Source organism: Crocodylus porosus, unplaced genomic scaffold, assembly GCF_001723895.1.
Source record: "Crocodylus porosus isolate Cpor-Errol unplaced genomic scaffold, CroPor_comp1, whole genome shotgun sequence".
Taxonomy (NCBI): domain Eukaryota; kingdom Metazoa; phylum Chordata; order Crocodylia; family Crocodylidae; genus Crocodylus; species Crocodylus porosus.
The window spans coordinates 90,213,858-90,230,679 of NW_017728931.1; the positions used below are offsets into that span (position 1 = coordinate 90,213,858).

The 16,822-nt window shown below is 40.8% G+C and overlaps 1 protein-coding gene across 2 annotated transcripts in view; it reads left to right on the forward strand.

The window, feature by feature from the left end:
• Positions 1 to 15,490, forward strand: part of PUS7L (pseudouridylate synthase 7 like) — a 26,873-nt gene extending 11,383 nt beyond the window's left edge. For both annotated transcript variants that reach the window (XM_019543351.1, XM_019543352.1), the window contains exons 5-9: positions 7,294 to 7,392; positions 9,758 to 9,839; positions 12,055 to 12,335; positions 13,359 to 13,412; positions 14,069 to 15,490. In XM_019543351.1, coding sequence (XP_019398896.1) covers positions 7,294 to 7,392; positions 9,758 to 9,839; positions 12,055 to 12,335; positions 13,359 to 13,412; positions 14,069 to 14,398 — 846 coding nt within the window. In that variant the 3' untranslated portion in view covers positions 14,399 to 15,490. The remainder of the gene's footprint in view (positions 1 to 7,293; positions 7,393 to 9,757; positions 9,840 to 12,054; positions 12,336 to 13,358; positions 13,413 to 14,068) is intronic.
• Positions 15,491 to 16,822: the final 1,332 nt, after the last annotated feature.

Below are 16,822 nucleotides of genomic sequence, written 5' to 3' on the forward strand. Positions count from 1 at the left end.
CGCAGTCTTTGGTTCACTGCGTGGATCCTCCTCTCCCTCCTCAGCCCATAGCCCGAGACTGGGAGGATCGACGAAAACACCACCTGAGCTCCCAGACCCCTAAGCCCCGCTCCCAACTCCCTGTATTGCCTCATGACCTGGCTGGGGGTGCTCCAAGCCATGTCATTGGTGCCCACGTGAATAAAGAGCATGGGATAGTGGTCTGTGGGCCGGAGGAGCTCTGGGATCCTCTGCACGGTGTCTCGGATGTGGGCCCCCAGGAAGCAGCAGACTTCCTGGGCTAAGGGGTCGGGGCGGCAGATTGACCCCTCAGTTCCCCGCAGGATGGAGTCTCCCACAACAAACGCCTTTTGCTTTGTCTTGGGGAGAGTGGGGGCAGTAGCTGCGGTTGAGCCTGGGTTGCCTGCGGGAGCTGGCAACTGAGCAGGCTCTGCTGGGGCTGCAAGAGGTGTGAACCTGTTGCTAAGCTCCGGCGAGGGAGGGGTGGTGCAGCGGGCTTTAGGGCCCTTGACCACTTTGGTCCCTGTCACTGACTGGGCAGAGCGGAGCGGGAGGTCCCAGAGTCCTCCTTAGTCCTGGAGGGAGACGGTGGTCTGTCCTGCAGCTCCTGGGGGAGAAGGTCCTGGCAGTAGGAGTCTATCTCCTGCTCGCAGTCCCTGATGGCACGCAGTCTCTGGACTGTGGCCTGGAGCTCCTCCAGCTGACATGCCAGAGACCCCAGTAGGGAGCAGACCCTGCAAGGGGAGGTGGCCATGCTCCCGGGCCCCAGAGCCTGAAAAAGGGACAGGCAACCCCCGCAGCCAAGAGCCAGGGACTCGGTCTGCGTGGAGCCCGGAACCATGGGCTCCGTCTGGGTGGCCGTCTCTGAGGTGCCCAATGGGGGGGTCAGCAGAGCCCGAGGGGACTCTTGGGGTGCAGCGCATGCCCATCCGTGTCATGCCTCTGGTAGGCTGGCTACGGCTGGGGCTGACTGCTCTGGGTGGGTTGTAGGCAGGGTCCCGTGCCCTCCCACGCCCTCTCCTGCACAAACTCCACGCTAACTCGAGCGCCTGTTTACGCGGCTCCGGTCGTGTGGCTCCCTGGGGGGCTGGGCCTGGGCGGGGGCTTGACCGGGCCGGGCTCCACGCAGCCGGCCTCCTCCCAGGGAGCAAGGAGTTAACCCATTCCCACCACGGGCCCGCTTACCTCCGGCTGTGGGTCGGCAGGGGGCTCTGCGGCTGCTGAGGGGGTGTCTGGGGGGCTTCGGGGGAGCGGGGGCGCAGCGGGCTTCACCTGTGCGTCTCTCACCGCTCCGGAGCCTAACTGAGCTTTTTTCCCCTGTTTGGCTGGCCCTTTTAAACTGCGCGCATGCACGGTGGGCCTGCCGTCAGGGAAAGCTGGTTTCTCAGGCCAGGGGGGGCCCTGCTCGGGATTTGGGGGCCCTGCAGTACAGGAAGGGGACTGGTGAGTACCCCACTCCTTCTCTTCTCTCTCCCTGGGGGGCTGGGCCAAGTAGGGGCCTGGGCGGGGGCTTGACCCGGCCGGCTCCACGCAGCCGCCTCCTCCCAGGGAGCGAGGAGTTAACCCCTTCCCACCACGAGCCCGCTTACCTCCAGCTGTGCTGGGGGTCGGCAGGGGGCTCTGCAGCTGCTGAGGGGGTGTCTGGGGGGGAGCGGGGGCGCAGCAGGCTTCACCCGCGCGTCTCTCACCACTCTGGAGCCTAACTGATCTTTTTATACAGATCGTACTGAGGCCAAACTCCTATTAATGTTGATTTCAATGGGAACTTTGTGCAACTTAAGCATTTGGCACATGGAAAATACTCAATTAGTTTGATATGATATATAGTAGGTAATGATTAATGTATGCAGAAACATTTTGATTTGGTTTATTTTCATGGAGAAGCTTAGCTTTTTGAGAGGGAGCATGAAGAAGCATCTCTTCCTGGTGAATTCCTGGGTATGTCTACATGAGGCACTTGCTATACAGAAGCCTAATAACACTGCGCAGTAGCGTGCCAGTCAAAAACCATGCTAATATGCTACTGCGCAGTGTTATTAGGCTACCATGCAATAAGCATCACACAAAAAACAAGCACCAGTGCTGCAGTGCAGTAACTGTAGTTACTGAGCATTTAATTTAGTACTTCACGAAGCAAGTACTAAACTAAATGCACAGTAACTGCTATGCATTAATGATTGTGTGGACGGGCCCTTTGTGTGCATGTGGTTGAACAAGTCATTCATGCCTACAGTCTCAAAGTCATGTAAGCACCTACTGCATTTTTATACATGTAAGCACCACGGTGCTGGGTGCTTCGAAAAGTGCCTAGCGCTGCAACATTTGCAGTTGTATAAGCGGCAAAATGCATGACAGCGCTGAGAAAATGGCAGTGGCACACTTTTGAATGAAAACATATTGGTAGTTCTCTAGTTAAAAAATCCACGTGTTTTCTGCACGCTTATGCTCATTTTGCCGCATATACAACTACATGGAGTGTAGTGCAGTATGCCTCAACTCTTGTGCAGAGCAAACTCAGTTAATCAAGCCTGCTCTGAACGGGCGGATCTCTGGCACATTGTGGGACAGAAAAGTATGTGTATAAATTCCCCTAATGTCTAATTTGACATTAATTTTCCAGAGAAATCTATGATGGCTGGCTAGCTAAGTACATTTGTGCATCTCGTTCTCAGTGGATGCATCTACGCGTGCACTTTGCTGTGGAGCTAATCTACTCTGCAGTAAAGTGTCTCCATCTACATGTGCCAGTATTAGGACACAGTAAATTAACTAACTCCACTGTCAAATAGTAGTGTTGGTGATAGAACTGCCTTACAACAGAAACAGTATCTGCATTGAAATGGGTGTATAAACAGTGACAGGAGGGTGGATTGATTTAAATCATGATTTAAATCACCAAGAGAGAACCTTGATTTAAATCATTGATTTAAATCAAATTTCCCACTGATACTTCTTCGCATATTTCTTAAGCAGTGGTGTAAATCTGATCACTAAAACATGTTAATTTACAACTCAATATAGCATTTTATAACATCTGTCCTTAAACACTTCTTGTTTAATTTTCAAATTTTATTAACACTAACAGACAAGTCATCACAACACTAAACGTATGCTATCCTTAAAACTTCTACAACTAGATCTCATCTCCCCCACTCCCACTGTCATTTATATTTATAGACTGAAACAGAAATATGAGTTTTCCTGCATTTTCAACTCCCAGTCGATTTCTTATCTTTGAGTGAATAATACCAAATGATGAAAATATTCTCTCTGTGCCTGAAGAGGGAGCGACTGCTGTGAAAAGTTGGCCTAGCAACTGAAGGAACTCTGTTTCAAGGTGCCTGGCTGATGATTTCCACCAATTCAGGAGAGTGACTTTGTTCAAAACATCATCAGTAAACATGTACTGTTTAAATGGTTCCCCTCCAGCTCTTAAATTTGTTATGACTGGCATTATTGAGGAATGATTTTGAGATGCCCATGCAATGGCAGCATCATCTTCAGAAGTTAGGCGTCTTTCTTTATATCTGGGGTTGAAAAAGTTTACATGAAAATGTGGTGGAGTTAGTGCTTGATCCATTTGCTTCTTTATCACCTGCAGTTTAACTTTCTAGTTATGTTTTCTTTCTTCAGTGTCTCTTGAAGTGCCTTCCAAATTTCGACAGCATCAGCAGTGCAGCAACAATCTCTCTGAAGTTTGTTTAAGGCTATGGATATAGGCTTCAGTATACCGAGCATATCCTCTACATTTCTCTTTAATCCAATGTTAGATACTTTGGATGAGATACTTCCATCTATTTTATCATGGTTTTCTTCACACATTTTTATGAGGATAGGCCAGTTCTTAATAAATTGTTCAAAACCATCAATCAACCACAGAATTCCATCAAACATATTAAGGGAGAATTAGTTTGGATCCTCCTGCTCTTTTTAGTGGAGCTGAAGCAAAATGGTTGTTATGGAAATATTTTGCGACTTCAACATTTTTCTTTTATTTCTGGAGAGGTACTTAAGTCTTTGGCTAAAAGATGCATTAAATAGGCACTGCAGCCAGATGTTATTAAAGAGCATCCTTCTGTTTCTTCTTTTAAGTTATCTTTTCATCTTTGCCATGTTTGCAGCATCGTCTATGACAAAACTGCGCAAGTGACGGTTCAATTTTTGTTTGCAGTTTATTACCACTTTCACTGTCACTTCTTTTAAATATTCTGCTGTGTGGGCATTTCCCAATGTATCTTTCAGAAACAATAGATATGCACCCCCATCTTCCGTTGTCACGCAGGCACATATTACTGTGTCATTGTGTAATTGCTCCACCCATCAAGGCTTAAACTGGCAAATTTCCCACACTGTTCAGGTTCCTTCTCATGCACTGTATCTAGCAACTTTCCGCCAGTGTCTGCTCTACCAGGGAGAGTGTAGCTTGGTCGTAAGGACTCAACCATGTCAATGAAGTGTTTATTGTTAACAATGCAAAAAGGAGAATTTGTGGCATAAATGAACTGAGCAATCTTTTTATCTATGATGTCTTGTTGGTGTTTGCTGGTCTTTACTGCAAACCCATCCATGGTGGTGGTTTTACTGAATGATTGAAATGTTTTGCTTGCTACTGATGCTTTGTTGTCTGAAATATGTTTAGTTACAGCACTGCTGCTAAAAGTACCAACAGAAGTTGTTGCAGATAGATGAAGTCTCTTATGCTTAAATGGGATCTGGAAACAAAAATGACTTTTGAATAGTCATTCTTCTCAGTTCTTTTCACTCTATTATTAGTTAATCATTTACATTTTTTTTCAGCTAGGATGCAGATCTGATTCCAAATTACCAAAAAAGCTAAGATTGACTGCACCAGAGTGCACTTAATTTGGAGTAAGCCCCATTGAACTCGCCGGCACTTCTGTTTTTGAGAAAACAAGTATAGGATGGGGTTCCCTTGGAAAACCTGAGCTACACTGAAGTAAAATATGGTATAGACTTATGGTATCCCCACTGTGGTCTGGGGCCATGATGTTCCAGAATAAGGGGCATGTATTATGCAATATAAAATAAGAAAATGACACCCGGTGGCAACTGGCAACTCTAGACTTCTAGATTTTTCTTCCTGCAGCTTTCTATACAGTAAGCTTGGGTAATAGATTCTAAACTTGGTTAACTAATTAAACAAGCCATAAGGATTAGCTAAGCTAAACTTCTTTTTCTAGCAACATCCAACATGGCAAACACCTTGGGAATTTACTTGTTAAATCACACTTGTACTAAAAGGCATAGAGAGTCTTGCATTGCAAAGTGAATTATTTAATTTACTAACCAGCTGATCCATATTGTTCTTCAGACATATCCAGATCTTCATTCACATCATTTTCTCCCAATAAGCAGTTTTCATTATGATGTTTCATTATTGTAACTAGGCCCTGCATTTCCTTCTTGCACTTCTTATACTTAATACGTGCTTTTTTTTTTACCTAGGGAAGGAATTTCTTCAAAATATTCCCAGATAGGGTCTCTCTTATGCCTAGAAGCCCTGACAGTTTTTCTGTGGCGAAAGTGTTGGGGAATATAGGAAGCTGTGTGTGTACTACTGAATAATGTCTTCCCTTTTTCTTTCCAGTCCACTCCATTGTTCCTTTCTACTCTGCCTCCGTCCTTTCCTATGTTGTCTCTCTGTCTTTAAGACAGTGTCTTAACTGACTCCTCTGCCTTGCTTGGCCCAGCTCTACCACCACTTAAGCACAGAACAGCAACAATCCTACCCAGCCTGGGTCTTTGCACATGCAACTTTAGTCTGCTGAGAAACAGAAACTGAAACGCCAGAACTTTCAAGAAGCAAGAGACAGTATTTAGGTTGGACAGACAGACTAGAGCCATTTTCATGAGATGAAAAACTGAAATGAATGCCTGTTAAGGCTGTGCGAAACAGCACCGTTCCGCTTTGACTTCTGTTTCGACATTTCAAAGGAACAGGTTGTCGTTTCGAGTTTAGTTTAGTTTCGAAAGCGCTGTTCCGTTTCATTTCATAAAACAGTTTTGCTGTTTCGATGTTTCACGCGTAGGCTATAATGAGGAAGCAGGAAACTGGAGGAGGATCAGCCTCCTGTGGTCGCAGGCAGATTGGGGGTCTGCACCCCCAGAGGAGTCCGGCACAGCCTCACAGCCCTCCTGGGGGTGCAGGCAGGAGGCTGCCACTTGGGACTGGTGCTGGGAGTTGAGCCCAGTGGTGGGAGGCAGAGCGCAGTGCCAGCTTTGCCCACCTCTCACCACGGGCCTGAACTCCATGGGGCAGCTTGTTTCGTTTTGAGGCTGTTTTGAAGCCCTTCATTTTGTTTCAACACAGTTTTGACTTGTTTCAAGCTTGAAACAGTGAAATCAAAACAAAACAGCTGGCGAAGTGTCGCGCAGCCCCAATGCCCATGTTTGATTGGTAGGTAACTCAACATGTGAGTGTGACAGAGCCATTAATTCATTTTTATGAGACTAAGTGTAGGTTTAGCATGTTTGTGATGAGATTTAATTGTAACTGTTGTTTTTTTTAAATGAGAGAAATTTAGTATTTTATCGATGAATTAAATTTTTTTAAAGAAAATCTGATTTAAATACAAAAGAATCTGATTTTAAATTAAAAAATCCATTTTTAAAATTATTTTTATTTATTTTTTTAAATTATTGATTTTTATCCACCCTGACAGGAGTTGACCAGGGGTACAAGGGTGCTGAAGTGTGGGGACTGCCTGCCACCTAACCATGCCCTGTACTATCAGCATCCTCATGCTCTAGCCGGCCTCTCTGCTGCCTCATGCCACCACCTGGAGCCTGTATGGCAGCAGTGCTCCCTACCCGCCCAAGGCTGCTTGTACCCTTGCCCAAAGTGCTGTTGTCCCAGGTGCACACGTAGACGCTGTGCCCAGGAGCTGTCAACTCAGGTGAAATGGCCCTAGAGTTTGTGTTGCATTAATTACATGTATAGATGCACTCAGTTACTGTTTTTCAAAAGTGCACTTATAGCTCCCATTGTGCTACAGTTCTTGTGTGAGGTGCTTCTAAAAATCAGGAGACTCCCTTTTTTTTCATTTGTAAAATGGAGAAACTGTTAAGAGCTGTAATTAAGTAGAGCAGTTTATAAACTTTAATGAACTACATACTGATACCATTAAAGAATTTTCATTTTGATATACATTTTCATTGTAAAAATAATTTGTAATAAAAAAAAACCTGAATGTAAATGTGCTGTGCTATGTATTTACTTAATGTTCAGTAGGTATTCATACTTTTAACCATTTTATTTCCTTCTAATTGTAGACTAACGGATTTGTAAATTACTATGGACCTCAACGATTTGGGCAGGGACAAAATGTTCGGACAGATCAAATTGGACTGGCTTTGCTGAATGAAGAAATGGTAATTATTTCACAATGTAAATAGCTACAGTCAGCTCTTTCCACAGTTACAATTGTAATGTCTGAGTCTAGTGTTCAAGATGACCATTCCATTGAACAGTCATCTCATTTGTGACATAACCAGCGAGAGTAATTTTTTGAAGAGATTGCAAAATCACTTTCTACAGTGGTGTATAGTCTAAAGTTAAATATTAAGTGTAAAAGGTTGGGAAGTGGTTGTCTGTCTTGTCCTGGAGATATCACACTGTGGTTGTCAGAAAAAAACTAAAGTATCTAATGGGTGACTATTTTTAATTCAGCTCAAAAGAATTAACATTAAAAACTTCCTCTCCCCTCTGCAAGTGCTTCTTGTGGACTTTTGAACTGTGCTGAGTATAGTTGGTGCAGTTTTCTATAAAGTTCCACAGGATTAAATATGAACTGTTCTAAAAATCAAATGTGCGAGTTATTACAGTGTGTGGTTTACTCAAAACATGGCTGCATCTCATTACTCCTTTGTTTCTGTTGCTTAGCCAGTTTTCAGTCCACATACATATTCCTATGCAACTAATTAATTTCTTGAAGTAAAATTTCATGAGTCAGGCCGTAAACTCAGAAAAGAACACAGTAGACACTCTGATTTCGTACTTGTGGCATTTTAGCACTTTTTCTGAGAGAGGAGAGAATCTGAGCATGCTGGAAAGATCTTTGCACAGATATAAATAGTTATGCAATATGTAAGGTAGTAGACAGTTGGGATCACTGCATCAAATGTTAAACTAGATATCTGGGATGCACTGTCTTCACTTTACTCCTAGTTACACTGAGCAAGAGGAGAATCAAATCCTTATAGCAAGAGGACAGTGTCCTTCAGAATAATTTTTACTGTACATGACTTTTGAGGCAGAATAAAAATTACCATTACTGTTATCTAGTTGCAGCTGGTTAGTAACTTAAATCTCTCTAGTCTTAATTCTGATAGTGTTCAAATTACAGGTAGATTAATTTTTTTAGTAAACGTGCACGTTTCCCTACACAGCCTGAAACAGAGCAGGAAGATGGGTGGTAATGGCTTGAGACTGTCTAACACAGGGAATAGCAGCTGGGGCTTTGCATGCCAGCGAGCTGTAGCTATATTAGTAGTAGAAACAAGGAAAGTTTTGAAGTGGAAAGTTTTAAGTTATTTCTATCAGAGTATCCTCTAGTTTTATGAGTACTCTTCTGTGTGTGAGGCTGTGGAAATCCCTCAGCATAAGCATTCCTAGCTTAGGTCTCTAGACTTTGTTGGAGGGGATGAAAGGGGGTGACTGCTCTAGGCAACATCCAGACTTTGCAACCAGGAAGATTTGCAGCTGGTAACTAAGGAAAAAGCAATAATCCCTGCATCATTTGTTTTCCCCTCTGCAAGATTGAAGACCATTCTTAGCCTTCCATGTTACTGCAAACCCTTCCTTCCACCCTAGAGAAGAATGCACTAGACCAGTGGTTTTCAGACTGTGTCTGTAGAAACTTAGGGTTCCATAATAGTTAATCGGGAGTCGGGGGTGGGAGAAGAAGTGGTATGAAATGGTTACATGACTCAGAAAGTCTGAAAACCACTGCAGTAGACCAGGGTATCAGACTCATCCCGTTTCTCTGGTCAGATCCAGGTGTGGTGGCTGGGTGAGCTGCAGCAGCAGGACAAGGGGCAGCAGAAATAAATCAAACATTACTTATGCTGTACTGCTGACACCAATTGCAAACGGGACTCTGTGCCTCAAATTTCAGTGGCCCCACTCCCACTTGCCCTCCATTCAATTTCCTGACCCCTTTACCAGCCCCATGGGGCCTAGGACAGTTTTGCAGACTCAGTTTTCCCCAAAAACTAAATGTTTGATATCCTTGCACTAGATCTTCTTATTTCATGTGTGTGGAATTTTGGAACTTCAGATGGATAGAAGAAGAGAATTTGAGTCATCAATCTTAAGGAATGGTCAGATTCTGAGATGTAATAGTGGTTCTCAACTTCATTAGATTCAAAGCACCCCTTAGAAGATGCCAGTGCTTAGTTTTCCTACCTTTTTTGACTGCAGAAATTAATAGAACAGTTCTTGTGTTGCAAAGAACTCAGAAACAACATAGCAGGTTAAAATGTTTTTAATACTGTGGATTCCTATTTGAAATCTCTGGTTTTATCTTGTGACTTATGTTTGCACACCTAACAGTGCTAATAACGTGTTGTACCCTGAGGCACCCTTGAAAAAGGATCTCTGGTTTGAGATCTCTGGCACCCTGGTTGAGATTCACTGCAAAAGAGTATCCCACCAAAAAACTCACAGGTGGGGGTTTCTTCATCAGTTAATTGCTTTAAAACAGAGACAGTATAATTTAATGTATTATTTTTAAAGGTAAAAGCTATGAAGTTATTTTTCACACCAGAAGATACAGATGATCCTGTAAACCAGGCAAAGAAGTATTTTCTTCAGACTGGTAAGTCTCACTTTTAAAATGTGTTTCATGAAAGTTCTACGTAGTAAGGTTCTTATTCTTCTCTCACTTTGGATTTATGCCAATCATACTACTTCCTCTGGATTTAATGGAGTTTATTGCTGAACATGAATGGGGAATCAGGCCCCAAACATACAAACTATCAAAGTAACACCACTGTGTTTTCTGTATTAATTTGCCAAGCAATTTTTCGTTAAGATTTAATATGGATTCTAGTTTAAATTCACAGTGATTTAAGATTTACTGAGACTGTTACTCAGTGCTGCCTTGTCACCAGTTTGAATTTCCCAGAATGAGAGTAGAGTAAAAGCCAAGTGGACACTCAGGATTTGGTCATACACATCTTGTCTTGAAGTCATATTTACTTTACAAGATATTGTTTTGTAAATACAAAAAGGACATATTTTAACATGTTTTAAATTGAATATGGTCTTATGTTAAACTCAGCACTGAAGCATTCATAAAGGGTGTAAACACACAACATTGTGAAGTGTTTAAAGTATAATGGAGTTGAAACCTTTCAACCCTACCCCCCCAATAACCAAAAGAAAACAAAAACCCAACCGTGGAGAGACATGTAGCCCTCCCCATTATACCTCCTGGCTGGAGTACTTTATCTAAAATTCTACTCCTCCCTCCCTGCCCAAGGCAGGAGTAGAGTGGACTGTCAGTGAAGCCCTGCAGGCCCCGTCTCCTGGGTCTGACTGTCATTGAGTGCTATCTTGTTCACTGCATTCTGCCAAAACCAGGAAACCCCTTGTCACTGTGCTAGAAAATTGAAATCAAACATGGAGAAGTACATGGGAATTGAGGTCTAGAGAGCAGGAATCCTGGTTCTGGATGGGGGGTGTGGTGCAGAGTCTCCTGGCTCTGGCAATCCCTGCAGCACCTAAAACTGAGAGTCTGTAAAGTAGCAACAGCCAGGAGGTGGGAAGATGGGTGGGCAGTAGGATGAGAAGAGCTTTGCATTGTTTGATGCTTGAAGAACTGCACTACCATGCACATATACAGTTCAGAATAATACTAGCTCTTTCTTTGTATATTTGTCACATTTTGAGTGTTTTAGTCCATAGATATGTTTGAATGCTAGCTTTTCAAATGTTATGCCTGTTTCCAGCCAGAGACTAGAATCTGTCTTCAAATTAAAATGACCTATTTCTGACACCTACGTTTCTGCTGTTATCCATCTTAACTCACAAAGCCAAAAAGCTTGGAGTCATTGTTAATTCCAAAAGTATTTATCAGATCCCCCCACATTTGTACATCTGCTTATTATTATATGTTGACAAGTTAGCTAGGGTATGTGGTTTCAGGGGAGGGCAGATGTACTTCATTTTTGCAGATTAAATAAGGTGAACTTTTCTGCCTTATGCTAGTCTAGGAGGCACAAAAATACATTTGACATGGCCTCCAAAGTCATCAGCTTGCCTTTTCCGAAGCAAGAAGTAAAAGGCTATGCTGTTCCAAGTATTCTCTGAGAAAATTACAAAGGAAAGAAGGAAATATAAAAATTTGAAAATACAAATACAGTGCATTTGTAGAAGGAACATGATGGGATAAACTTTTAACCAGGCTCAGACTCTATCACGGGTACAAACTGCACTTGTCAATATAAACCAAGCATGATATTTTTTCTTCTCACAAGGTGTGCACCCTGAAATGACTTGGTACTTATTGTTTTGGCAAATCAGAGCGCTTAGCTATGGAAATGCTAATGCGTTTATACACTGTGGATGCAAAAACTGTTTGCGCACAGGAGAAAGGAGCCGTTTAAAAATAGGGGCCTAAAACTGAGCACATCAAGTTCTGTAGTGAAGTTTGCTCTTTACTTTCACATGTTAATTATATGGTCTAAATGAATCCTTAAGGAAGTGATGCATCTTTATTTCCAAAGAACTATACATTCTTTGAATTGAACTAGCAAATAAATTGCAGTTAGTTTCATTTTTATTCTATGTAAGTTACAGAAAATGGAATTATTGTCTTAGGCTACTAAGCCTAAAATGATTGAATTTGTCTGATATGATAGATTGAAAGCTGGGGAGTAATAAACATAAAGCCAGTTTAAATAAGTTAGTCTGACAACCTGTTTCCTACCTGATTTGCTTTATCCTTTTAGTTCCAAATTTATTTTTCAAAGTAGACAACATTTGAAAAAAGATCAGTTTCCCCCTTACTTCTGTATCTTTTTTTCCAGAGGATGCAAAGGGCACTCTTGCAAGGATGCCCGAATTTAAAGTAAGAGAGAAGATGATACTTCGTGCCTTGAATCGCTATGGAGTGAACCACGAGGGCTGTACACGAGCATGGTTTAGTCTTCCTCATTCCATGCGCATATTTTATGTTCATGCATATTGCAGTAAAATTTGGAATGCAGCAGCATCTTACAGGTTTAAGATCTATGGTTCAAAAGTAGTAGAGGGTGATTTAGTCCTCTCTGAAGAAAATGTTGATGAAAGCTCTTCTTTGAATGACCGAGTGAGTTTTGAGTTTACAAACAGTATCCCTTGTAAAAGTTAGCTTGGCACACTTAAGTGGTTTAAGATACTGTAGTCCCGATTTTATGTTTAGACAAGGTTTCTAACCAAATCATGCTACCTTTGCTTTTTTCTTTAAATATTAATTATTTTGATTTAAGGTAGGTAAAGTAGCTTTGTCCCCTCTCAGTTGTCCACAAATAGGCATATGTGATGTCTGTACTGTTAAAGCTCCATCCTGTTTAGCGTGTCCATGGGAAGAATAGAAACAAAATGAAGGTGGATTCAGGGAGCAGGACTTGGCCAGATTGATTATGTATGTATGAAGCCTGGTGATCATTTTCTTTTGTACGTTTCTTTCAATATGGTCTGAAAGACCTACAGATCAGTCTGTTTCTTTTTTCAGAGGTGTTGATATATGGCAACCAGCTTCTCTCCTGTGCATCAGATACAGTGTAGACTTTTTGTAGTGTTTTAATGGTCTTCATATGAGGATAACAGTCAGAATAAAACCCAGTTTTTTAAATTTATGAGTGAACATCTTCCAGATACTTACTTCCTGGAGTAAGAGAAACTTAGATGTCGCTGTAAATAGTCTTCCAGCTTTAGTAAACCAAAGATTCCTATTTTTATTGTGATTTTGATCAAAACATTATGAGAGGGTGTCACAATAGATCAGATAGATTAAATCAATGGAAAGATGAATTATCATAGGTATCTAACTTCAAGTCAGATGAGCATGAATATGAAGCCCTGTGCTAGAGTCTTGCTTCACAAGTATTTATCATTAGTAAATATTTTATGGACAGCTCTTTCCTAATATAATTATTACTTTGTGTTTAAACAGCTTGATTTTGTTGTTGTCGTTAGTTGAAACATAACCTTTCTTCATTGTAGTCAAATATGTCAAAATCCTTGATTTATTTGGAGGGCTACATGGAATGTAATACATGATTTGTTCCACAGTCTACTTTTCTATTGTGTCAAACAATAAGTATTTTTTTTTTTTAATTTTTAATGCCAGGTCCACATAGTAACTGCTCCAGAGGAGTCAGCTAACAATTATACAATACATCAAGTAAGTTTGTCTCAAAAATAATATTTCAGGGAGGGGGCTGAATTAATGAAAATAGTATTCAGAAAATAATGCAACTAAATTAAAGGTGCGGTTTTATTTTTTATCAGAATGCATCCCTGTAAAAAAAAAAAACAAAAAACACTTACACGTTAATATGCTCTCCCAGAAAAGAAGGAGAAGAAAGTATTCACTCATGTGATAAAAAGGACAATGTTCTATGTGCCTTTAAATATTTAAGAACAGTTGGAAGTCAAAGTATAAAAAGGCACAGGAAATGATGATTTGGAGCCTTCCAAAGGAAATACATTCTGTAATTGTTATGCTTCTCCCAGCAATCTAAAAAAGTCATGTTGCTAGTCTGTTTTTAGATTACTGGCATCTTGACTGGGGTCTGTACTAGTGATATTTACATCTCGTATATATACATAGTCTTCTTTGATTGTGTGTACTGTGGACTTAGCTGAATCAAGCCCTAAAATAGGCAAGAATTATATTTATGATTAAATGTAGGAGCCAAGGGTTGCAGATATGGCTTGTAACTAGTCATATTTACAGAAACTTCATACCACATGCAAAAAAGTTTTGAAAAAAAAGGGAGTGGTTTTAGTTCAGGTATGTTTGTGGCTTATATATCTTTTTTTTTTTTTCTTCTTTAGGTGGTTCTTCCAATGGTTGGGCACAGTATTAAGTATCCCAGTAATAAAGTTGGGCAGTGGTACCATGAAATGCTTGCTGAGGATGCGTTGCAGACATGCAGGTTTAGACTGTCTGCATTACAGCTGAATATACCTGGATGCTACAGACACATTTTGAAAAATGTTCACAATTTATCTTATCGCTTCTTAGATGACAGTAAAGAGGGAATCAAAAGTGAAGACAGCTGTCATCTAGATGCATCAAAAGCATCACTTTTTCTTTCATTTGACCTCGATCCTTCATGTTATGCAACAGTATGTCTAAGGGAGATAATGAAATGTGATATTTAAAATGTTTGTGTTAACAAAAATTTCAGAAGTATTATAGTGGTGGTCTTTTACATAAGTTGCCTATAAAATAGAAAAAGCTAACTTGTCACAGCATGAATAATGTCAATTTGAAAGTTACGAAATTAAGTGAAAAATTAATGTGTACTGTTATTTGTGGGGGGTTGTATTTTTTTTTTTAACTTGTCTTCTGTGTGCTGGAGCTAGATCCTTCTAAACTATATCTATAGTCACACCTGTTAAAATGGGCTCAAAAGAGCCAAGAGTTGCAGATATGGCTTTTAACTATTCGTATTTCAAGAAATTTCATACCACATGCAAAGCTAGACTCTTTAAAAAGAGGTTTATAGCAAATGGACATTTTTCCTTCCCTTATTATCATCATGTTAAAAGCTAATTACATGCTTGGTGATATATAAGACATGAAAATAAAAACACTTCTGCTTCAAGAAATTTATGGTCTGCTAATATCTGATACTGTATTAATATCCAATTTCACTCCTTTAATTTATTCCATAGTGAAATTTCAGACCTTTTGAAATCCTGCACTATTTAGTCTGGCACCTGTCTTCTGTATGCACATATAGGGAGAGATGAAAGAGAGAAATTCTGAGTAAACACTGTTTGAGTGATAGGACACATCTTGAAGCTCATAACGTTCTCTTCTTTCAATTACTTCCTTACTAAGAAAAGCATAGCTTTTGTTTTAGGCCATTTTTTTAAAAACTAGATGCTTCAACAACCAGAAGTGACTGTGCTCTTACTATAATTACAGAAGTGTTTATTATAGTTTTTTGTGGACTGAGGACACTGTTTGTCTTTGCTGCTGTTCAGACTTGTTTTCTGTACAAGTTTAAGGCTATAAAGGAAATCCTGTCAGGCTCATCAGTGGAACCTTAAACTTGTCATTGTTAACAACCAATTTTAAGATTTTCATTTTGGGGGGGTTTTCCTGTTTAAATTGAAAATGGTCGTATTGGCTTGAAAGGGCAAAAAACTGGAAAAGAACCAGAGGAGTAACTGAGAAATGACAGAATCACCTGAGAGCTTTGAGTTGCATGTCTCATACTTAATCTGAAGATGGCAGTGTGACTTAAAAATAATCATTGGAAAACAACTCCATTGGGCATTTTTGTGAGTGGCTAATGTTTCACTCAATTTTCATACACACAGATAAACAAAATGTTTCTGTGGTGCTAATCCTTGAATTTAGGCCTAGTGTTTTAGTAAAGTAATTCATCCTGGACTGGTTCACCCTTTGTACTTAAGGGATTTCAAAGGAACTGTAAAACTGATAAATTAAAATGGAGGAACAGGTTATGATTATCTAGTCGATTAGTTATCTCTGTAAGGCCTTAGTAAGCATTTTGACACTTCACCTCTAACTTCAGTGAGGGAAAGAGATGCTCTCTAATTTGTAGTGTTTTTATGGGTGACTGAAATTATGCATTAATAGTGACGTAAATATTTAACTTGGCTTCTAGTTCAGTGCTAAGGGTAAAATATGTTCCATTTATGTGCCTAAATGTAACTGCAGTTTTTGGCAGTTATGTGCAGACTTAGTAGGGAAATAGAATTTCCCAGGTACACGGCCATGCAACTCTGGAAGTTTTAGTCAGGAAAAAACCACAAGGCAGGTATTGTACACTTGAAGAGGAAGGCAGCAGTCTCTCTTTTAAGCCTAATAGTCTAGTGGTTAGGGTACTTGTCCCAGGGCCAGGAGCTCCAGCTTCTAGGCCCCCTTTATTTAGAGGAGGAACCTGCATTTCCCAGGATAGTGCTTTAACGCCCTGTTTGAAGCTGGCTCACTACACCTTGCCTCTACTATTCATTACATTGATGCACAAGATGTGGGTGGTTGATGGAGTGTGGTAATTGCCGTGCTCCAGCAGTCTTGATTGAGTCTGCTTTGATGTGCTGTAATTACAGTGCTTCAGAGCAGCCTCCCTGCTTATGTATAGGCACCCTTATATACCACTTAAGCATGTAAAGTGAAATAGGATTTAGACCCAGAAACCTTCTTAAACTCAACAAATCACTTAAAAACCAAAAAAGCATGCATTCCTACAGCATGGCTACCTGTTTCAGCCTACTTGCTGAGTTTTATATCACTGACCAAAATGCATATTTAAAGTGGATGAATTTACATTGAGAACAGGCTCTTGCTTCCATTATTTAATTCAAGACAGTTGTGGAAAGGAGTGTTATTGGCATCAACTCCACACATAAGACTTAAATCTACAGAGTGTTATGCATGTTAGTTGTTGACACTTAATTTAGAAGAGTGCATAATAGGCTAGATTAACAGAGTTTTCAGACAGGCATGCTCTTTTTTAAACGTTCAGTAGATGGCTGATCTGTAGATCAGAGTTGATTTATAGCAGTTTTAGGCTTATTTGTCAGTACTGTTCCTGAGCATTCAAAAGG